The sequence below is a fragment of the Gadus macrocephalus genome, chromosome 13 (assembly GCF_031168955.1).
Source record: "Gadus macrocephalus chromosome 13, ASM3116895v1".
Classification (NCBI taxonomy): domain Eukaryota; kingdom Metazoa; phylum Chordata; class Actinopteri; order Gadiformes; family Gadidae; genus Gadus; species Gadus macrocephalus.
The window spans coordinates 12786462-12810091 of record NC_082394.1 but is presented as its reverse complement, the minus strand read 5'-3'; the positions used below and the strand labels follow the sequence as shown (position 1 = coordinate 12810091).

The 23630-nt window shown below is 43.3% G+C and overlaps 1 protein-coding gene across 2 annotated transcripts; it reads right to left on the bottom strand.

Moving 5' to 3' along the window:
- Nucleotides 1–3823: 3823 nt before the first annotated feature.
- Nucleotides 3824–23106, bottom strand: st7l (suppression of tumorigenicity 7 like). 2 transcript variants are annotated; one of them, XM_060069257.1, is made up of 15 exons: nucleotides 22898–23106; nucleotides 22395–22477; nucleotides 21972–22131; nucleotides 21332–21386; nucleotides 20694–20809; nucleotides 20254–20332; nucleotides 19923–20017; nucleotides 19661–19761; nucleotides 18917–19031; nucleotides 18749–18821; nucleotides 18436–18538; nucleotides 11042–11192; nucleotides 7734–7826; nucleotides 7336–7475; nucleotides 3824–5569 (listed from the first exon to the last, which is right to left on the bottom strand). In XM_060069257.1, exons 1-15 carry the CDS (start codon nucleotides 23064–23066, stop codon nucleotides 5474–5476), a joined length of 1629 nt encoding a protein of 542 aa, XP_059925240.1. In that variant the 5' UTR covers nucleotides 23067–23106; the 3' UTR covers nucleotides 3824–5473. The 2 variants fall into 2 exon arrangements, with proteins under 2 accessions (XP_059925240.1, XP_059925241.1); XM_060069258.1 differs by having other exon boundaries at nucleotides 19923–20011; nucleotides 22898–23105.
- Nucleotides 23107–23630: the final 524 nt, after the last annotated feature.

The window sequence follows — 23630 nt, the reverse complement described above, 5'->3', positions numbered from 1 at the left end:
GACAACACAATTGTTTTAACTGAGCCTCATTCAGGCAGGCAGATACATGTGGTTAAATGCAAGTCAATATTCTCCAAGGGCTTTCCATATGTAACGAAAGGAAAGGTGAAACAAAACGACATAAATTAATGTACAAAATGTGATAGTGTGTAGGCGGGGCATTGTTTTTGAACTCAAATATCCCAGAATTCAAAATGTTCTTCCATTCAGGAACAGAATTAGGAAGTGAAACAAAATAAGAATTCCTGATGAACATCAGGCAAGGTTTACATATAGGTTTGCATTTGTATAATCAGCAAGGGCGTCAGTTTGTTTTTAGAAGTGGTGGGGACAATAACCATAAGCTTGAGTGTGGTTTGAAAAGTGCTGGGTACCCTTATGTAAGCTATTCATCCGTTCAACGCTGCATTACAATATGCTCAGTGTATAGTCAGGTGTTGAAAATCCTATTGAACAATAAGTTGAATACACAGTTTGTGTTTTGGCTTGTTTTGCAAAACGGCGTTGGAAACACCAGGGTATTGGCTCGGGATAAGTAATACTAATACACACAGGACAAAGAACAGTGGTGGCAATTTAACACTTATCTTGACATCAAAAAAGTTTACCAGACAATGCCAGACTGTAAAGGGGGTACGAAATGAAACGAGGTAGGCCTACTGAGCATCAGCCTTTTGAAGACGAGCAAGGGCTGCTGGTAGCATATGTGATGCTGCATTCAAAAAAAAAAAAAAAAAAAGAAAGCGCCCGGAGGAGAATTGCATCTGCCAAATCCTGACCACCAGTAAACACTTGCGAAGGACCAATGTAGACTTCACTCGTTGCAATAACATAAGCAAATTGCCCGCAAATAAAATCCCTTACAGTTTAGGATAATCACACAGGTTATGCGAGAACATATTTATGTCCGGATAGGCCTACCAGGCTCCAAGTCGTCACATATCTCAATCAGACAAAACAACTATAACCACATTGGCATAGCAATCGCACCGTGTGTAGCTGCTTCTAGCTGCAATCTATACAATGCATACTAGCTGGAGCACCAACCAGAATCAGATCAAAATCGCTTAGGACCGTGGATAACCTTTGGCCAGGTCATCAGGAGCAAACAGAACCAGCAGCAACGTTTACGTAAACCAATTTCTTACCTTATGTGGCCCTCCACATGCAGGCTAGATGATCCATATCGTGTCACAAACATGCCTTTTACAGGAAGCAAAAGGACCGGCTATTTTCTGAATAAAAATGTCAATTTTGGCTGTCTATCTTGAAACTTCTCTAGTGTGTTCACACCAAACGCGACGAGGCAACAAGATCCCATACGAACGTATAGACGGGCGAATTTTTTTGATTTGTTTTGATTTGTCGCGCCACACTTTCGCCGTGCACAGGCGAGCGCGTTCACGAGGATTTGTGGCGCGACAAATTCGCTCGAGTTGAAATATTTCAACTTTGACACGAATTTCGCGTGATGACAGCCAATCAGCGTTCAACAGCGTGGCCACTGAGTGACATGTGTAACGTAACAGCCAATCAGCGTTCAACCGTCAAACTCAGTGCAGTGCAGTCCGGGGTGAACTGCAGCATGGAGGAGAAAGTGATTGTTGCCGTTTGCGACTCTCGGAGCTCTATATATAATAGTATATAATATAATATAATTGTATATATAATATCACCGCCAAAAGCTCTGTGCGCCTCCGGATGGTCGTAGCGCGGGGAGTTCATGGGGATTCGGCTTCTCGGGAGTCGGGGTTTGTTTACCGGCGTTGCTATGGGTTCCGGTCTTGTGTGTTCCAACGGTTTATTAGGTAGGTCTATCTAATAAATTATGTCTTCGTGCGCGCCTATCGCATGATTTTAGACTCGACGATTTCGGTTGAGTATGTGGGGATTTTTTCAGTCGCAATTGGTTTGCACATTTTTAAAAGTGGTGGGGACAAAATTTGTATTTCAAATAATGGGGGGGACATGTAACCCCGTCCCCCCCATAATCGACGCCTATGATAATCAGACTGCTTGGGCTCAAATCGTGAGAGCCAAGTTAAGGTCTGTTGTGGTTTGATAGAGCAGTGTAAAAAATGGAGGTCTCAGAGTGGTTAATACCCAGGGTGTTACTGACACCACCAACAGAGACCTACATTAGAGGCTCCAAGCTAAGCCATGTTTATCTGCCCCAGACAGACATAATATATAATACATGGCCACATAGACATAATAGGGTATGTTCTTTTTTTTTTTCTTTTTCGGTGAGTGGAAGACAAGGTTATGCAAGCCCATTTTGGTCCAGCGTGAGATAATCCTACACTATTTTTAATTCAGCAACGGATTTTTAGAAAAAAAAAACCTGACTACACCAAGAAATCCTTCCAAAGTTAAATGATGGTGTTATTTTCTGTATACCACTACAGTCGCTGTGTTCATCTCATTTATTTCACGCAGGGCATGTTTTACATAAAATGATTAGCTAACCCCAGCTACTTCATGTGGATTAGTTACGCCTAGCTGCTCTCTCCCGGAGGCATGCGCTTTGTCCGCAGCGATGTTTGATCCAGTGGAAGTGTGTAAAAATAACAGGAGTGGCATGGTTGGCATTCTATTCCATCATAGTGATATCAAACAGGCATCTCAATGTGACAACATTTCTGAGCTAAAATAGGTCCGCGGGGAGCAGAACAGACACCGCGGACCAAAGGGATGTTTAACATGCAAGTGCAAGAGAAGAGGGATGGAGAAAGATGCCTGTGGAGACAAGTGTCGTGTTGAAAAAAGTCCAAAACACCCTACACCATTTCCCACATTTTTCTCTTCCGTCCAGCTGGTCTGATGCGGGGCCACCACCGCACAAACCTTAATGTGTGATTATTATCTATTGCACATAGCATGATGAGAAATTGGATAGGTGTATTTTTAGAACATTTTAATTATCTCAGTTTATTCCAAGTACTGGACAAAAAATTGAAAATCTCTGGCAAACATTGTAGTATTACTGCTTTATTTGGCCCTAAAGTCAGTTATATCGGCCCTAAACGCCAAGCCTATCAAGACTTTAAGGATGATGTGGAATTGGTCTTGAGCGTAGCATGTGCATGCGTTTCCTGGCCAAATGATCTCATATATATAATTTCCCGATTTATTTTGTTAATATGCTGCGAGAGAACCAAGTATGTATCTGCGAAGAGAAAATGAAACGCATTTACAAACCGCTGCCTGTAAAATAACACATCAACAACCTTTTAAAGTGGTTTTGGCTTAAAAGGTTGTTCATTTGCAATGTACAATATACACACGAGTGCATGTTCAATCAAGAGCATACAACTCCATTGTTAAAACAGTAAACAAATGAATGCGTCACTATACTAGGAGTGAAATCTGTCGTAGTGCTCAAGTCCGGTGATTGCAGGAAGACAAAGTAGGGAAGGGGGCAAGGCAATGATGAGACCGAAAGCATCACTTGTCGAGGCAAATTTTCTAAAAAGCCATAACCCAACAGATATCCTGGGAGACAATCGTCACAAATATCTCCTGTCATCTCTGGGCTTACGGTAAAAGAACAACATTTCAGCGGTGGTGTTTCCAAGCTATTTGTCATGCCGCCCACCTAGACTAGCAGCTATCGTAGATCTCCATTAGCCTCACTGCAGGGCACTTTAACAGCATACTGCCTGTTTGAGGGAAACTCTAGCCTTCGCAGTTTCAGAACACTACAATATAAGCTTTAGAATAACCTCTTTAAAGAAAGGGAAAGCGGGCGCACACTTTGACATACTTAACAAACAAAACCCAAACCAAATCACTTCACACCTCCACAAAAACATCACTTCCATTACATTCAAGGACCAATTTATTGTGCGTTTTTCATCACATGGTAGCTATAATAGATCATTGTTCTCCATCGTTCTCCTGTCCTCAGCATGCTGTGCTACTTCTTCCACAGAAACACAAGAATAAACATTACACATTCACATATTGTTGGCCAGATAATGGAGCAAAAAAAAACCCTCTTGAGGATTTAGGGCTTCGATTTGGACAGTCAAAAAAACAACCCTTCTTTGCACCTTTGAGTATAAAATAAATATACATAATAAATAATGCATGAGTCCATAGCTGTCCGATGGGTGGTGCAGCTCCACTGAAAAGAGACCACCAAATAAACAAAAAGAGAAACACAGCCAATACATTGTATTACTAATGCAATCAATGTTTAGTACTGTCATCAGTGGAAGAACACTAAAACACACTAGAAATGCCCTTGCAGTTATTGCTCCTACATAACGCGCCTTTGCGCACTTTGTGTTGCCCTTCTAGAAGCACTACTGCTGTTATTTTGTGTGTCTTATATTGTGATGCTTCAGCACCGGCGACGTTGTCTGGTTATCCCCCCCCCCCCTCCCGCCTCAAACCCCCCACCCCTGGTTCGTATAATACTGCAGTGTCATGCCTTAGCAACAACTGTTGGAACCACCGAGGTGTTGTATATATTGCAGGCACTCAAAGGCAGTAAATCACAGCTCTGTTATTAGGAAGTCTAACAAACGTTCCAGTCAATCCCAGTTCTGGAGATTTAGGGCAGACACGGCATTCACAATGAGCCCTGCGGCAGTCAATCCCATTAGAACCAATATTGGTAACCTATCGGTTCTGTCCGATTGACGTCCTAGCTGCTGAGGAGGAGAGTATGGCGGCATAGAGCCGCAGATGCGACTGCCGTATTCTGGGTCTTTCCGTGACTGGATATCCAGCGTGGTATCCGTTATTGTGTTAAAGGCCCTCATTTCATTGTCTCCAATATGTTAAAAGACAACCAAGTCTGTGCGTCTGAACCAGAAATGAGGGGGCAGTTTAACACCAGAAGTTAGCTTTTTAAAGATGAGTCATCTCACGAAACAAACTGTAAACTGACACGAGAGCATCTTAAAAGAAATAAAATTAAAAAAAAGGAACGTAATGGAAAAGAAAACAAGCATAAAAGTCAGACGTTGTGAAACACGATGATGGTTTCGAATGTTAAAGCGTCAAATGAAGAATCGGAAATATTTGCAAACAGTTTGGAGTTCATAGATGTTTCTTAATACTAGTTCATGTTTTGATGAACATCTCCTACATTGTTTGCCCAAACCTATGAACGAAAACAAAAACGAAAAGAAAACAGAAAAAAAAGAAAATCGTACAATCTGAAATCCCTTTTCTTTTCCTGAAAATTATCCTTATTTAAAGTTGTTCAACTGTTGGGGAGGACTAAATGCTCCCCATGTTAACAGTCCTCGGGGCTGTGTTGACACAACCTCTGCCAACGTAATCAGTAACAACGCGACAAGTGGACAGCACTGCTGAAGACAGGAGAGCAAACATTTTTTTTCGAGCCTCGGAGTGCTGATGGTCGCTCATCTATGTGTGTGTGTCTATGTCTCTGTGTATGGGTTTATGTCTGCGTGTGTGTTTGTCTGTGTGTGTGCTCTTAACAGCATTTTGGGGGTCAAATTCGAGTCAGTTGATGCCAAAAACTGGACGGCATGAAGCTTTCCATCTTGTCTGCGAAGAACCCCAGGGGAGCGAAGAGGGTGCTGAAGAACTGCGGAGAGAAAAACACAGTGGTCAGGGAATCTCAGGCTCTGAAAAAACACCATCTACCCTAGGGGGGTCAGCGGTCATTCCAATGCATTTTCCTAGACTTTCATTCTTTTCAATTTCCCCAAGTGTTGTTGATGTAGAGTCAGTAAATGAGGTGGTGGAGCACACAGAGTGGATGCCGAGACCCCCCCCCCCCCACCCTCCCTTAGGGGCCTTGTGCTCTCCTGCAAAACAACTCTGAGTTGGCCAGCTATCATAGTACTTGTGAACACACACACACACACACACACACACACACACACACACACACACACACACACACACACACACACACACACACACACACACACACACACACACACACACACACACACACACACACACACACACACAAATATTTCCTTTCAGTGTAAACAGGGTATTAATGCAACCATGAGAAAGAACATTTCAGGAAACCGAAATGACGCTGACTGTCTTGATGGATAAAACCTGTGGCTGGAGATGGTTAATAACTAAATGATTGGTTTGGGTTAGATCAAGTTATAATAGAAAGGATTTACAAAGAGGTGTCACATGCACCTGCATCCATGGCGTGCAGCTGCATTCAAGCTTTCCAATTCCACATTCAACTCTAATCCAGGCTTGCAAACACACACACACCCTCGTATACGACTGGATCTGGGGACCTCACAACCCATCATCTTAACCCGATAAACAAACGACCACAATGAGGACAAACTCCACGTCTTCGAGAGGTAAATAAAGCAGGCAGAGGCCTTCTAGAGCAGCCACGCCTGCCTGCCTGCCTGCCTGTTCCACTGCTTTCCCTCAGAAAGTGGAGAGCGCCTCCCTGCCCCCCCCCCCCCCCCCCCCCCCCTCCTCCCTGGACAGCGCTGGCCCGCTCTCTCCCTCTCTCTGAGCATTACACAAACCTGGCTCGCTCGGCCCACTGTAAAAACCCTATTTACGCACGGCCTTTCCCATAACAGAATAGGATGAACACTCAGCTCGTGTGCGTTTCGCTGTGACTACGAGACAGAGTAAAGGAAGAGCCTAATAAACAGGGGAGGTCATAAACAAAGAATTAGTCAAAGGGTCAGTCAAAAATGTGGCTGCATGGGCTGCATTTCTTTTTTATAAACAGTAAAAAAACAAAAAAGAAACAAATCTGTGTTTAGCAATATTGATAAGGCTGTTAATGCATTGTGGTAAGCCATGGTTGAGTTGGACTGCATCTTTTTTTCAGAGGGAAACTGACTTCACAGGCCTACGACTCCCATGAGCCTCTTGGGTCATTGACAGTGATAAAAGACAGAAGTTAACACAAGGGTTAAAGTGTTTAGGTTTCACTAGATTAATAACCGTCATGCAAAACAATGATAGCCTTTAGCCCATAAAAAGATAATCTTAAGAGTAACAACAGTGCTGACCTTCCAGGGTAAATAGAAGTATTATTAAACTTAAGCGGGACATTTCACAAAAAAAAAAAAGCAGATAGAAACAGCAATGTGTGAAAATAAATGAAATGATCTTCAATGGCGCCCAAGAGTCAACGGGGCTATGAATAGCGACTATGAAAAGAAAAACAAAGCTACTGGTGCCATGTGAGCTATATGTCATCAGCCATCAACAACACGCTTGCATCTGGGGACCAGATGGGCCACTGACGTCCTGCCATCCTGTTCACATTAGAGTACAAGAAGAAGACCAGGAACACAACCTCCATCAAAGGAGAGGAGACTCGGGAACAGCAGCCACTGTACTTACCGCTTTGGCGAAGACGCCCATGAGCTCGGGGAACTGGTGTGTGAGCATGGCCAGCATGGCAGTGAAGGAGCAGAGGCCTGCTGTGAACAGGATGAAGAAGGGAAGCTCTTTCTTGGGATACACGGAGACCTCGTGGAACGCTGGAGGAGAGAGGGCGTCACGTCAACAACGCAGAGTGTCAAAGCTATTGTAAAACGAAACCGAATGAGAAGAACAGCAGCATAGTGAACTCTGTCTCAGGAGGAACGGAGACGTCCTGTAGCCTCCACACATGGCAATTCTACTGGGAACTGTGTTGGCGACAGAGGGGGTCGAAATAGGGTCTCGTTTGTGCAGGAGTTCCTTGGTGACGAACACCTGAACGTGTGATTTGACAGCGGGTAAGAGGTGGTACTCACATGGTAGCAGTTCTCTATCTGCCGTCTCCGTGCATCCTGGGTAGGGATAAAACAAGTGACCCTTCTCCAGGGGGTAGGGAATTATCCGGAAGGCTGGAGAGAGAAGAGGGTACAAAGCTTTAAAATTTAGCAAAGCAAGGACTGTGAACTAGGGGAGCAGCGAAAGGGTTATTTTAGGCCTAAACCAGATTTTCCTTTGACGATCCAATACAAATTTTACAGTTAAATATATGCTTTATATATATATTTTAAACTGGGAGACCCAATAAGATACTTTATAGAATTATCTTGATTGTCTTCCATTATAATGATAACAATTGCGGATAAATGCTGCGGTTCTTGTGTCTTGTGATTTTGGGTCAATCAATGAAGTTGGAAGGGGCAATGCGGCCATTTTTTACTCCAGCCCATGCAACGGTTCATCAACGCAAGCATATACTTTTCATTCATTATTGATTGCGATTTATTTGAGGCGTTGGAAACATTGTTGATTGCATCAATGGGATGAATGAAATCGAGCCAAATCTAAGATAGCAAGTATGCAAAGGAAGCGTATACAGTTTCACGTAGATTAACATAGCCCGCCCATGCCAGAACTGTGAAATTAAAACGGACTGTGTTACCGCAACACACAGACTCTTGGTGAAATCCGTGCCCATGAAAGGAGCGCTGTCAACAAGCTCAGCCCTGGGGTCCAGCTTCACGGACAGACAGCGCGGTTATAAAGTCTAGGTTTCAAGGAAGCCTTGTTTTGCTTCACATTGTTGGAACTATGTAGACATGCGAGTACTGGGGCAGCAATCAGCTACGCAACACTTTGGTTATGCCGTTTAGAGACATATTTATGTTGGACAATGCTCCCGCTCATCTTCAATTAAAGCCCCAGAGTAGCCAGTTGGTCTGAAATGGAGCAGAAGGAATTAGCTGGGAGCAGACTGGTCCTGTGAGGTAAATTATAGATACTTCAATAGTAACTAGAAAATACATTTCCTGCAAAAAAATGTGGTGAGTGCTGTAGTGCAAAGTGAGGTTTAAAATATTTTTTAATAAAGCCACATAGATTAAGACACAGAGAAACGTTAAATGGCTTAAATCACGTGAAGGGATTTGAACAAAAGTTCAAAAGTCTAAATGGAGTAAACAATGTAAACATGAACACCATTTAAGAAAATGTAAATTGTTGGAAACAAATAAAGTGACAGCTGAATGAAAAGCGCAAAGCATTGCGAAAAATGCAATCTGAAAGGTCAAATGTATTGCCCTGCACTGCTGGTGGGTGTGTGTGTGTGTGTGTGTGTGTGTGTGTGTGTGTGTGTGTGTGTGTGTGTGTGTGTGTGTGTGTGTGTGTGTGTGTGTGTGTGTGTGTGTGTGTGTGTGTGTGTGTGTGTGTGTGTGTGTGTGTGTGTGTGTGTGTGTGTCAGAGTTTCCGTTGTCCGGTAATTACCGGTCATTAACCGAAAAAAAAATGAGCAGGACCGAAAATTCTAAATGTCTCCAGTCAAAATAACCAATGGAAATAATTCTCTCTGCACAATTTGAATTGTGTTTAAATATGCAACAGTGGTCATTTGTTTAGCCAATTCATGTAAAACAATGAGGGTTTTGATATTTCCCACCACTATCCCGGTCGGGCCGGGCCTTTGATCGAGCGTATGTGTTTTTTTTTTATCATTGCTTTATTGGCCTAATCTAAGGAGAAATCTATGCCATAAACAGAAATATTATAGGCCTTTATTACACGGGTCTTCTCAATGCCGTGGAACGCTCCGTTCACTTGCATGGGTAGTAAGTAGTCCGGTAACTTGTCAACCCCAGCGTCTTCGGTTGCTAAGCGATGTCAACGTCTTTGGTGGACTATTTCACTGCTGATCAACACTACGAATGTTGTTAACGAATAAATTGTAAAAAGACAAACCATGTGAAGTTATTTTTCGTTTTGGCAAGTAGCCGTGTAATTGCTTCGGCTTCAATTATTATTATTATTATTATTATTCCTTACATATATATTTAGCAGAGTAGGCCTTACTTAACAAATGTGTACAAAGTTACACATGTATCAAAAAAAATTTAGCCCAATAGAGCGGGAAAAACAGCCCAATCTGGCAACACTGCCTGAACGTCTTCCAAAAGTAGCCAAATCTGGCAGGAAAAACTGCCCAATCTGGCAACACTGCTGAACTTTCCTCACGCTCCAGCGTCAACGTAAATCAATGAGACCAACTGAAAACGAAGCCGGTATGAAACTAAAACGGCTCCGCCATCCTCCCATGGACTCCCTTGTTAAAAATAAGATTATTAGTATTTTAAAAGTAGAATATCTTAAAAAGTATAAAATATTAAAAAATCTGAAAAGACGCGTGCGATTCCAAGCTATTCTGAATATTTAAAAATTTGAATGGAGTCTATAGGTCATTGGTTCGCGGCCCGCAGAAACATTCCTGGCGGCCCGCAATGACATACAGATGTAAGTCCAAAATCTTCTTTTTTTTTTATTATTATTATTATTATTATTATTACTATTTTTTATTATATATCAATATTAATTTAAACAAAAATAAATAAATATAAAGAGGAAAGTCTACTCTCTCTAGCTTTCAATTAAATCCTGTTACATTTGTTAGTTTTTAATTCGACTGTACATTACTTTGAAAGGATGAACCTCAGTTTCGTGATTTAGACCCCACTCGACCTCACTCCCATTGGTCCACGGTGCAATGTTTTTTTTCACCACTGGGATGCTGACGGCGTTTCCCGTCTAATATTTTTTCCTTTGGCAGCCCTCAGTCAAATTTTGGGCTCCAAAATTGGCCCTCAGCTGTCAAAACTTTGAGAACCCCTGCTCTAGGTGATAATTGAGGAAGGAGATAGGTCCCAAAGTTTGTAGAGAATAATAAAGAAAGAAAGAATAAATAGAACAATAGTTGAGCGCTGCATGTAGCACTCACCTAACACAGGGATGCTTCTATCCCTACTATTTGTTACTCAGATCGAAACATATACAATTAAATAAACGACAAGGAGAGTGAAGCCCGTTCTTTCAGAAAGACGCAGGTTGGTTATTGCACGCTATAACCGAGATTGAGTGTCTGGGAGGAATGCGTTGAATGCACGCCGAACATTAAATTGTCTCAGTGACTGAACATAATAACTGCGCGTCTTGTGCCACTTGAAATAACACATAAAATAACAACCCTTAACTTGCATAAATACATCTCAAATAACTAAAGAAGGTGAGACATTTCAGTCAACAACTGAAACCCCTGCGCCGGATGGCTCACTGTGTGGCTGTGCTGGCGAGCTGTACGTACTTCCCTCCCAGGTGCAGTGCAGCAGGTTTAAGGCCCCCTCTGCTCTCTTCCAGTGCTGCAGGTGGAAGAAGGCGTACGCCACCGCCTCACTGTCTCCCCTCTTGAGGATGTGTTCTGGTGGCAGGATCAGACTCTTCATCTCCAACAGGTACTGCAACACAGCAAGAGACCACACAAACATATAGGATGAGCCTATAGCAACCGGTAGGGTGTCTGTATTGAAATCGGGTTCTCCATGCACATAGACGTATAATAAACTATTTGTATAGCACGTTTACAAAGTGCTTTAACAGACACAATGCAGACAATTAGGAGCAAAAAAAAAGAAAGTTATAATATGTTAAATTGACACAGACCGTTTCAAATGGGTATTTGAGTCTAAATCACAATATTAGTCGGCCTGACCACTCCTCCTCAAACCAGAAGATCAGACGGGTTACCAGGTAGAGGCCACTGAACCAACACGAGCACAAGACAAGCCTAGATTATGATGATTGGAGAGGAGGTCCAAAAAAATATTTCTTTTGACAATGACAAGCGCAGACAAGTACGCTGATCACTGTAGGTTGATCAGCTAATGAATAGGTTAGCAAATTATAAACCAACTCATGCAGCATCAGTCTTGAAATCAAACTGGGCTCCAAGCAGTCTCCATCTTTCAAATCCATCTCCAAGATTTACCTGTGTTTGGTCATCGAGCTGTTCCAAACACTTGTTAGGTCTGGTAGAATTAGTCCAATCTCAGGTCGATTTTTTTTCTTTATCTTAGTTAATTGTTAATACTTCCATAGCTGCGGTACACCCAGTTTGTGTGCCAATTTGTTTCATATCCGGCCACCAAGCGTACTAGAAGAATAGTGAAACATCACGCACAGGCAAAAACGATCCAACCCGGAACAGACATCTCAAGGAGAACACACTGGCCGTGGCATTATGGTCAGAGAAGACCGTTTTTCAATGTGGGAATAGAACCCCTTACCCTGGCAGTGTTAATGCCATGTTCCACCGATTAAGCCACATAGGTCAGACATAAGCTTTGAATCTAGTAACCAAAAGTAAAAGAACACCGTACACCATAAATATTTGGTTGGTTATCTGTACACCAAACAAACAGCAGTGCTAGAATATGCTTATTCAAATTCAATAAAAATCGATCTATGCATAATCAATGTGTTTCTGCACTCAGTTTCTCAACTGTGTCCTTTTGAACAAGCCAATTGTCAGCACTATATTTGATGGAATATACAGCGCACGCAATAATGTCATACCCGCGCAATAAAAAGGTTACCAAAAACACAATTGGGTGTTCTGGTAGGCTGCTTCCCAGGACTGTACCATGACTAGTATGTCGCAGTGGTTAGATCCAACGTAATTATTAAGGAGTGCGGGTGGCATTGTGAAAAGGACATGGTCAGCCAGCCATGGGGTTGTCAAACAATCACCACCCTGGTAGGACCTCAACTATTCCTACCGGCTCCAGGAAATCTAACCTCACTGTTGGTGGAGCTGCAGAGATCAATGCAGTATCATAGGTCACTACTTAGTTTGAATCACCTCGCCTCTCTCCCCCCGTTTCCAAGTTGATACCTCATCCATTACATCCTGTTGTGCAATTCCCACTTGCTAACTGTCAACAGACACAAAAATATTTCCCTCATGTGAGGTACTTGTTGTGCAATTGTTCAATGTGGGAGGGAAGAGCTTTCCAAAGCTCTCTCGTGTGTTATTGTTACACTACACCCCCTCCCTGCTGTGTAGGTCTGGCCCGTCGAGTCGCTCGGTCCACCCACCGTGCTGATGAATGCCCCCGTAACGGAGAGCTGCGATGTACAGAATGTGAAACGAGTGCCATCCGCGTCTTGGAAAAATGGCCATCTTGGCTAAGAATAAGAGCATGCTTGGATGCGATACATTGGAACGCATCCCTCCATTCTCCGTGTGTTCTCAAACGCCCAGTGCCGGACTGAACGCGTGGTAGACTCTCAACGGCTTCCCGGTCTCCTGAGGCGGCCGCTCTATGTGTGGTATGTCTGTGTGGCCCAGTGTGGCCAGGTTCTGTGTTTAACTAATCCAGCGTGTGGGGCCGAGGCCCCCGCTGGGCCACATTCCCAGGCAGACAGCAGCGCTCTGGCTCTCAGACTGACACTTTGCGAAGGTTACCCCACAGATAATCCTCTCTAATCCCCTCCATGGTCACAGGCCCCCGCCGGCCCGCCAGCCAGCCAGCCAGCCAGCCAGCCAGCCAGCCAGCCAGCCAGCCAAAAAGTTGGTCAGCCGGTCGGCAAGTGAGCCGTTACAGTGCTGTGATCACAGACAGACAACCAGCCAGACAAGTCAGTCAAGCAGCCTGTTTTAAACCCCGCTCATCCTAAATCCTTTCCTCCTTGGTCCTTTTTGACACGCCAGGTAACCGTGATCCTGAACCTCTCGTGACTGCCACGGAAGACAGGCCAATCCCAGCATGCCCCTGCCCCGCTCCGCTGCCCTATCCCAGGCCCCGGCCTCTGAGACGCGCTCACACCCTGGAACACCTTCAGTCATGTCCAGTGTGCCAAGCCACTGGACTAGTCAACCCTTTGCTCCATTCATGCTTTTATTAACTTGGTTCAAGATTGACTGCATTACTGTACTTGTTCTATATTAATCACATCCCGTTGTCATACTAGTCTAATAATTATACCCCACGTATTTGATTATTTATTGTAAATAAATATCAATTTAGTATATGCTACACGTGAACCTCCTAAAATGGAGCAATTTGATTGGTTAGCTATCTCGGGATATTGGGCAATATCCCATGATGGAGATCTCAAACTCGGGATATTGTTTTCATCGCAAAATGTCTCGCTTTGTTCGCTAATAAAAACAAGTATATCCCGCCAACAAGTGTTATCTTGTTTATTTTTGGAGTATTCACGTGTAGTATATACAACAACAACTATTCCCCACTGTGAATAATTGTTAAATATCATTGGTTTTGAACCCCTGGCAATGTTAATGCCATGTTCCAGCAATAAGGTTACACAGAGCCGCCTTTTAAATACTGCAGACTAACATTAAAAAAGGTTGCACATCTTAAATAATATTGTTTACATTTGGGGGTTATTTGCACACAGTGCCAACAGAGCTAGACCATATAGCTGAGACTGGTGCAGATCTAGTTGCTTGAGAAAACCACTGTTGAATATAAACAAACGCTGTTGCTGCTACTCCTTTATCAAACGGCGGAATGGCAGCCACAGCAACAGTTTGCCGGTATCCAATCTACACTAGTTCCTCCCTCATTACAGACGTGCATAGGTCTGAAGCTTCGCCTGTGAGGGGCGACCATTATGTCTCTTGACCCCTTGTCTGGTTTGCTTCAAGGCGAAACAGTTTGGAGCGGGGGGGGGGGGGGGGGTGGGGGGGGGGGGGGGGGGGGGGGCGGCGCAAGGCAGCTGTCCTCCGTGGCACGCTGGACCTGGCGACACCTCCTCGGCAGTCAGATCCTCCCCCGGCCCTCCTTCCTGCTCGGTACACCGTACCTCCCTGTGCTCTGCTGCCTCTTTGATGAAAGGATTGTGTTTCGTGTGTTCCTCTTTTATCCTGGGCCAGTCGTAAGCCCAGGGCATAACTCACGAGAGGCCGTCTCGTTCTAATCATGCGACGGTGACATAAGCCCCCCGTCGTGTTCAAAAGACTGGCTAACCCCCTCCACCCACAGTACACAAACACAATCACACACATGAGCACACAGTATAGGACTATACCCACAGTACACAAACACAATCACACACATGAGCACACAGTATAGGACTATACCCACAGTACACAAACACAATCACACACACAAGCACACCGTAGGACTATACCCACAGTACACAAACACAATCACACACACACAAGCACACCGTAGGACTATACCCACAGTACACAAACACAATCACACACACAAGCACACCGTAGGACTATACCCACAGCACACAAACACAATCACACACACAAGCACACCGTAGGACTATACCCGCAGTACAAACAATGCAATTGTCACAAGTGTACAATGAGGACAGTGGGTTTGGTGAGGGAGAAGAAGGTAGACGGAAATTTATCTCAAAACAGCTTGCAGAGAGACGACCAAATATGCACTTCTGGGAAGAACCACCAAATACTACTGAGGGTTATGTTCATGAAAACTGGAAGAAGGAAAATAATCTGCAGGATAACGCCAGCAACACTTAATAAGGAAATAGGAGGGAATACCCTCTCTTATCTCATCTCAGAGTCAAACCTCATCCATCTAAATTTAGACCTAAAGACATGGTGCGCCTCAATTTAAAGACATGGTGCAACTCAATTTACGAACGAAAAAGCCAATTTGAGATGTGAACCCGACCACGGGGCCCGGCTCCTTCGCCATGATAGGCTACCCCCCGAATAGGAACTGTCAAGGCAAATGGGGTGAGATGAGAAACCGCTCCCTGAAATGGAGCAAACTAGCGGGCTAGATGGGCCCGTGTCACCCCGATGCCCAGAGGAACGCGGGCCAAAAGGACTCCATGCAAATGCAAAGCAGATTGAAGAGGCCCCACACCCCTTGATCGGCCAAGCACGCATCCGGCCTACTGTCAGCCTCCTAACCACGGAGTGCTGGACTGCCTGATTGGAATGGACAGAAAGATGGGGAGAGAGGGGGAGGTAAACGATTGGAGAAGGGAGGGATGAAAGAAAATAAAAAAATAATAGAAGAGGGTGAAAAGGAAGGATGACAAGGTGAAAGATACAAGAGGGCGAGGTGAGCAACGACAGGTTATCGGGTTTGACTGAGTCGTGTGTGCGTACAGTACGTGCACACGTGTGTGTCTGTGCTCCGGTAGGTGTCTAGGGTTTAGCAACGGTTCAAGAGAGCCGGTGTGTGACGTCAAAAAAAGGGTGCTGTTTAAGGCCCCACGTTCCCGGTGTATAACCTGTCTTGTGGCCACAGCCCACTGCATCGCAGCCCTCTTTGTTGGCCTCTCGGTGGAAGTCACACACCCTTGAGAAACCTGCTCATGTGAAAAATGACTCTGGGAAACAAGGATACGTGAACAAGTATGTGAGTGGTTCAGCCCATTCCATAACTGGATATTTGCGCCAGAAGCCATATAAAAAATTAACAACTGAAGAATTTACTGATATGAATCACAAGTATGAAGAATAGTTAAACAGTTCCAGTCTGACGCTTGGCTAACTTCACCGAAGTATGACTGAGCATATTCATATATTATTCAGAGGTTCTCAGAAACCACCTAAATCACAGGTGACTGATTTAGACACACCCGACAACACAAAATACACAAACTCCATCACAGTTCCACTTTGAATCTGAGCATTACATGTAGCGTGATGCATTGATTTAGGTTGTCAGTGGTAATATCCCCAAACTCTGATTCTCCAGATCTGATTAAATTCCATGGTGTTCACGGTGGACAGGTTGCATGTGGTTTAACAATCTCTCAACACAATTATGAGAAATATACCATTTCATGGTGGCCTGACATTTTACAGCTTAATTTATCGCAATATGACAGCTTTAATGCTCCAGCATTTGAAAGTAAAACACGTCAAGGTTATAGCAAAATGGGATCTCCGAGGAATTCCAAACATCCAGACCTGAATATGGATGCTTTTATTTTCACGAACTGTTTTGCTTGGCAGTACAAATAGCTGCAAGAGCAGCTGCCTTTGCCTCCACTTGTCTACGTCTCATTATTAGTTCAGTAAATAAGCCAGGCGCCAAACAACGTGGCCTTACAGCTACTGCTGGAGAACTTTTTTATGACATCCCCTGAGCCTAACTATGCACACTTACTAGAGCTCCTGCGCAAACAACAACAATACAGCAACCCAATAAATGTCACATCATCCGTTTATTAGTCTGTTTAAGTGCCCTTCGGTTACTTTGGCATCGTGACAGTAGCCGGGCGGTTTCAATGCAAGAGCGGCAGGTGAACTATCCCGGAGAGACAGCAGAAGATAAAAGTCAGATTAGTCTATTGTACGAGGCAAGTGTAAGGTGTCCTTTGACTCTGAAACCGCAGAGCCCAGGTGGTGTGGGGAAATGTGCCCTTTTTATTTGTGTAGTCTGTCCATGATAACATGTCAACACTCGGTGTGTGTGTGTGTGTGTGTGTGTGTGTGTGTGTGTGTGTGTGTGTGTGTGTGTGTGTGTGTGTGTGTGTGTGTGTGTGTGAGGTGATAAAAGAGAAGGAGGGAGGGGGAGAGGGGCAGAGGGAGACAAGAGAGATGCCCAAGGCAGGGTAGTGGTGATGGGGTGGGGTTGGAGTAAGGTGGGTGACAGTTGGAAAGACATGGAGGATGAGGGCTCTTCACTTCAAAGAACCCATCAAAGAGCTTCCCCCCCAGTCTGTGGCCCCCACAAGCTACACACACTCTCTCTCTCTTTTTAAAGAGAGGCACGAGAGATGAAACACAGACACACAACAAAGGATAAATGAAGACAAAACTGTGCTGCGGTAGATAGGAGTGTGTGTGTGTGTGTGTGTGTGTGTGTGTGTGTGTGTGTGTGTGTGTGTGTGTGTGTGTGTGTGTGTGTGTGTGTGTGTGTGTGTGTGTGTGTGTGTGTGTGTGTGTGTGTGTGTGTGTGTGTGTGTGTGTGTGTGTGTGTGTGTGTAACCCAAGCCTAATCCCTGTGGGAAGAGATGTAGAGGGCAGCAGAAACATCCAGGGTATTGTTGGAAGTGTGTGCTGTGTATTTTGCATCACAACCACATGCTACATTGATATGTGCTGAAGCGATGGGGCCAATCTGTATATTGAATGATGATATTCTTCACTTATATGAGTAATGATTTAGTCATTGATTTTAGACGTTATTATTCAGGAAACAATGCTGTGATCACTTATATACAAGAAAATAAATTGGAAACAAAGCCATACAAGCCCAAATCATTTTACACAAATGAAAAACAACCAATCTTAAAATCAACCTGACAATGACATGGAAAGATCTAAATCCCAATTGAAAATAGGCAACAGTGCAATTACCAACAAGGACCTTTAGTGACACCTGCTGGTAAAACATAATAAACATGATACCAGACAACCAGCTCTACTGGCTTTCCATACAGTCAGGATGTTGTGTATCCAGCATGCAGATTGACTAAGATGTACTGGTCCTCACCAGTTGTTTGAGTGTGTGTTCGTGGGGGGGGGGGGGGGGGGGGGGTCTGTCTGTGTTTTTATTAGTCTATTGAGTGTGTGAGGTTTTATTGAGTCTGTGTGCATTTTTTATTTAGTCTGTGTGTTTGTGTTTTATTGAGTGTGTGTGTGTGTTAGTTTTTTTTAATGAGTCTGTGTGTGTGTGTGTGTGTGCGCCCGTGCGCTTATGTGTGAATGTGTGTTTGTTGTTGCCTGACCTTTGGCACGTGTGGATTGAACTCCACAGCTCTGTGTATGGCCTCTACAGCATTCATCTCTGCTGTGCTGAGCCCTCGCCGAGACGCTGCCTCTGGAGAGAATCTGGACACACACACACACACACACACACACACACACACACACACACACACACACACACACACACACACACACACACACACACACACACACACACACACACACACACACACACACACACACACCTTAGTAAACAGACAATAGGTTAAGTATATCGCAATGGGCAAATGATGTTGTTCTAGTATAAACTGCATACAAAAAACACAATCGTACTTATCTGAAACAGCCCGTGCTTTCAGAAGTGCAGATGTGTAGCATATCGTTGCTGATTTTGGCAAGCTGATATCTATTCAGGAGAAGAAATTAAAACACTTCAATAAAAACAAACATGGACAATCATGTCTCTTCAATGCAGCTATATTGTTGATCTTGCACACACACCATCGTATTTGGCGAGCACTGCTTGCACATCAGCATATGCCTGCAGCTCTAGGAGGGCCTCCAAGAGGTTTTCGTGTATGTTTAACATTCCCAACAATGGGAATTCTTTCATTAACTGCGAAGAGAGCAAATGAAAAACAGAGTGAGAAACACGCTTTTGGCGAAGGTAACAGTGGAACACTCCACATCTTTCCCCACATACATTCTCAATTAAGACATGAAGAAATCCGTCAGACAGTTCATCATGAAGAGTGGAGCAGCGTTAGCCAAGGAGGTGGAGCAGATTGACTGGCAACTCCGGGGGAGGGTCACGGTATCCTGGTGCCAAACACTTAACCCACTTAACCCTTCTCTGCATAGTGTGTGTGTGTGTGTGTGTGTGTGTGTGTGTGTGTGTGTGTGTGTGTGGGGGTGTGTGTGTGTGTGTGTGTATGTTCATTAATTGTGAAGTCCATTGAGTGTCGAAGGAAAGCAACTATGCAGAAATTCAGCCCAATTAAGAGCGGCAACTGAGGCTTTTATCTATAAATGTTAAAGCCATTGATTACAACATCAGCATGTTGTTGTTTTTAACTGGTCTTTAATCTTACGTCCTGGAGTACATCCAACACATTACGAAAACGTCACCTTTGCCCGCTGCTTTCAGAGGCCACGGTGAAAGAATGAATGAACGCATGAATGAATGAATAATTTAATAAATAGACCCAGCAAGCCATATGAACTTTCAGGACAGGGATCACTCACATCTCGCATCATTTTAACTGCTTCTTTAATTCGGCCGAGCTTGCGTGCACACATGGCCAGTCTCCGCTTTATGTACACCAGCAGGTTGACATCTTTTCCTGCTGTGTGAAACAAGCAGGAGGTTAATGAATGACATAAAAAAATGGTGTAGACGGACAGTGATTTCGTGGTGTGCGTTTCTCCTTTGTCCAGGGCACGGAGACCAGTACGATGATGAATCTGTGTGTTTTGAATGTAAGGAAGTGAAAATGATGGTTCCTACCACTTTTAAGTGCTTGTTTGAAGAGACGCTCTGCCTCTGTGATAGTGGTGGCCTCCTCTTCCGCGAGAAGCACATAGGCTGCGGCACACCTGCACCAGCGCACGCACAGACACGATCAACAGGTTTTTTATTAATTTATACCAAATATTTTTGTTATTTTGATTCAATGAAGATAATACATTTATTCAGGTTAATTTCTTCTCATGGCTTTACAAATGCCATAGTGATATTCATGCAGAGTTCTTCTTTTGACTTGAATTTGCTTAAATAAGTTTAAAAAAGATAAACATACCGTCCAACTATAAGAATGAATGAGTGGCACAGAACTTACTCATGGTTCATCTCTATGGCCTGGTAGGCTGCTCTGATCCTGGCCTGCGGGTTTCTCTCTCTCCAGGCTTTCTGCATCACTGGAACAAACAAACACGTATTAAAAGATGCGTCTCCGCAGCCTCTGAAAACATCCCTCAAACGTAAGCAAACACTAAATTCAAAAAGCCCTCCATCTAAGGAAACACAGGCTTTGTATCTGGCTCTTGCTTGTTCATATTTCTCATGTACGCGCATTGATGCTGGGGGATGTCACATCCTACAACATAAGTACGCTTTGTAGTGCCAAGTGTCTCCACTTAGCCTGGACTCGATCAAAAATCACTCCAAAGCTATGTTTGCTACTCTGCCCTTGATTTGTCAAAACATTTGTTATAGTCAGGGAATAACAGGAATAATTCATTCATAATAATAATAACAATAGTAATAATAATAATTTACCAGCGTCTTCCGGTCTTAACTGCTGAGTGTCCCCTGTGAAGAAGGTTTGGTGGTCTTGTGCAGATAGGTTCATGTCATAATACGTTAAAGGCTCCTTCCCAGTAACCCAGGTGTACCTGCCAAGCAAAGAAAAACAATATTTCACTGGCTGTGCATGCTTGTGAAAATGCCGCGATATACTCATTCAAAATGCACCATGGAGCACAATGGCCCGGTACCTTTAGAGTAATTTTGAAATATGTCCCAACGTCTCGACTGCACCAGTGCCATCATGGTTGTGTTTAATGAGCGTTACGACAACCTTTTCAATCGCCTCGGACATGCTGCCATAATAATCAATGAAAGGTGCTCCTCCTTAGTACAAAGCGAAATAATCGCAGTTTAATTCTCGATTGTAAAAGCTAGCTTCTTCTAACTACTTTCCCTCATTTCATGACATTATTCTTAGTACACGGATGCTCTTCCATCTAACTGCTCCCTGTAGAGCACGTGTAGCGTCTAGTGGACGTGACATTGATGATGCTCCAGTGGGGCCCTGTGGTAGGACGTCTCATGTGCCATCTTACAAGTTAATTAACCTGCAGTTTGCTTTCAATGTAGCTAGCTTAATTTATATGTTTTGTTTCCAAGCAACCCACCTGCTGTACTCTGCTCCTCTGAACAAATTCAGGGGGTTTCTCCAGACCTTACACTCTGTAAAAGCAAAGGACACAATAGAAGACGCAAGATTAATTGCAATAATTTCTCACCGTTTGATATTGTGTTTGAAACATTAGACAGGGTCATGATTATCATGTGAACCAGAACAGCTTGGATAAGGAATCCTGAATGAAGTTATATTTGCACCAGGGTCCAAAATGAACCCCTACCACCAACAAATGGCAGATACCTTTGACTATTTGGCCGGTCAAACAAATCTCACGGTTACATTCTTTAAGAAATGGCTGGTCGATTTATCCACCCTGGCAGGTAAAAAGAAACAATTCTAAAAGTTAACGTTGGACCCTATCACAATCATTTAATAAAGAAAACTGTTAAAACTAAAATAAACCCCTATGTTTTTGATTATATAGGCCAGTTTCATAGTCATTAATCAAGACTATAAAATATGTCCATAACATGAAGCACTTTCTCATTGTTTTGATAGAGTGCTGCTAAAAGACCAAAAGCAATATTATTACCCAACCCTAACCACTGAAGATGGTGCAGCAGGTGTAATGTCCTACATCGTTTAGAGACAATCAGAACAACCACAGCCCAATGTCCTTCAATGTGTACCTGAAACGCTGGGTCTGGGCTCTGCATCTCCATTTACTGAGGAGAACAGACCACTGGTGGAGCTGCTCTCCACACCACCAAGAAGAGGACGCAGATGGCTGACTGACACCTGCTCAATGAATGAGGTGCCATATTTACGGAAATACCACCACTCAAATATCTGTTGAGAGGAAAGACGGGGAGATAGTCATGATTTGTCTGATGGTGCGTCAACAATATCCTACAAAGAACACTGTGTACAATCACCTACTGAGCAACAGGCTGATTATTAGCCAATAGAAGTAAAACGTGCCCATTATGGTGCACAGTACGTGGTCAATTATTTGTGGTGTTCCTTATTATCCCTTAAACCATAGTATGGCATGATAAAGAAGCTAAAATAATAGTTGTACACTCAGATCAAGTAAGACGATGATAACTCACCAATATGAGTCCAGAGATGAGAGAAGACGTTCCAGTAAGTGCCACATAGAATTTAGGTGTCAATGTATTTAGGAACACAGAGGCTGAAATAACAACAAAGTGGGCACATTTAGCGCAAAATCCTTTGATTTCAAACAAGCAAAAAATGTCAAACTGCATATGACTTCATAACATGCGTTTTTCACCATTTCTATCCTGTCTCTTCTGCAGTGTAAAAAATATGCGAATGTAAATGTATGAAGAATAGATGCACGACAACATTAGCACAATAGGAGACTAATTAGCGTCCCCACTGCATATTGCAAGCAAGTTAAGGATGCTATTGTACACTAGTATAGAGGGTCTAATTTAAACGTGAGGCGAGTTTCGTTTTTCATTTTTTTTTTTTCTTTGAAGGTACTTTTCTGCAAAGACTGCAAAGAAAGGAATTGCTACCGCGAGCTGTCAACTAGTATTTCAGGTCCTCTGCTAACAATGGCTAGCTAACCGATGCATTCATTTACCTGAGGTAAAGCTTTCCTGGAGTTTCAAGGGACTCCGGAGAACGTATATCATGATCAGCACCATACCGAACCAAATGAAACATATGTAGGTCCATGACCATGAGAGCCAAGATTTTAATTTCTCCGTAAATCCAACAGATTGAGGATTATTGCCAGTGCTGTCCTCCATGTTTTTCCGGATGTCTGTAAACAGAGGAATCACGTGACTATGCTTTGAATGAACTTTTATTTTGAAGCATGTCCTCCTCCATGTACCCGAAAACCAATCTCAGGAACAGAAACAGAAAGATGTTTTGTGATTTTTAACAAAAAATTAACAAATAAACAATTTAATATTTGGCAACGTTAACAACATTGCATTACTCGTATATAGCATAAACTGCTTTCAGCAAGGATGTTGTTATCAGGTACACTTGTCAACCAAGGAATTATCATGAAACGTCATTCATATATTATAGGCTACGACACCATATATTCGTCGTATATATTTAGTTAAAATTACTACATGACCTAAATACTCATGATTAATATCCAATAATTTTATTTCAAATAAATTCATTCCAATTTCAACAACAAGATAACTGTAACAGCGTAACATTTTATCCTGGTGCTAACCAAGTAGGGTCGTTTTCTTTATTAATTATGACAATCCCTCCTCTAATATAATTGAATCCACAAATGTAGTTCAGTCCATGAATATATAAGTGATGTGCTACTACTGATGACCAATGAG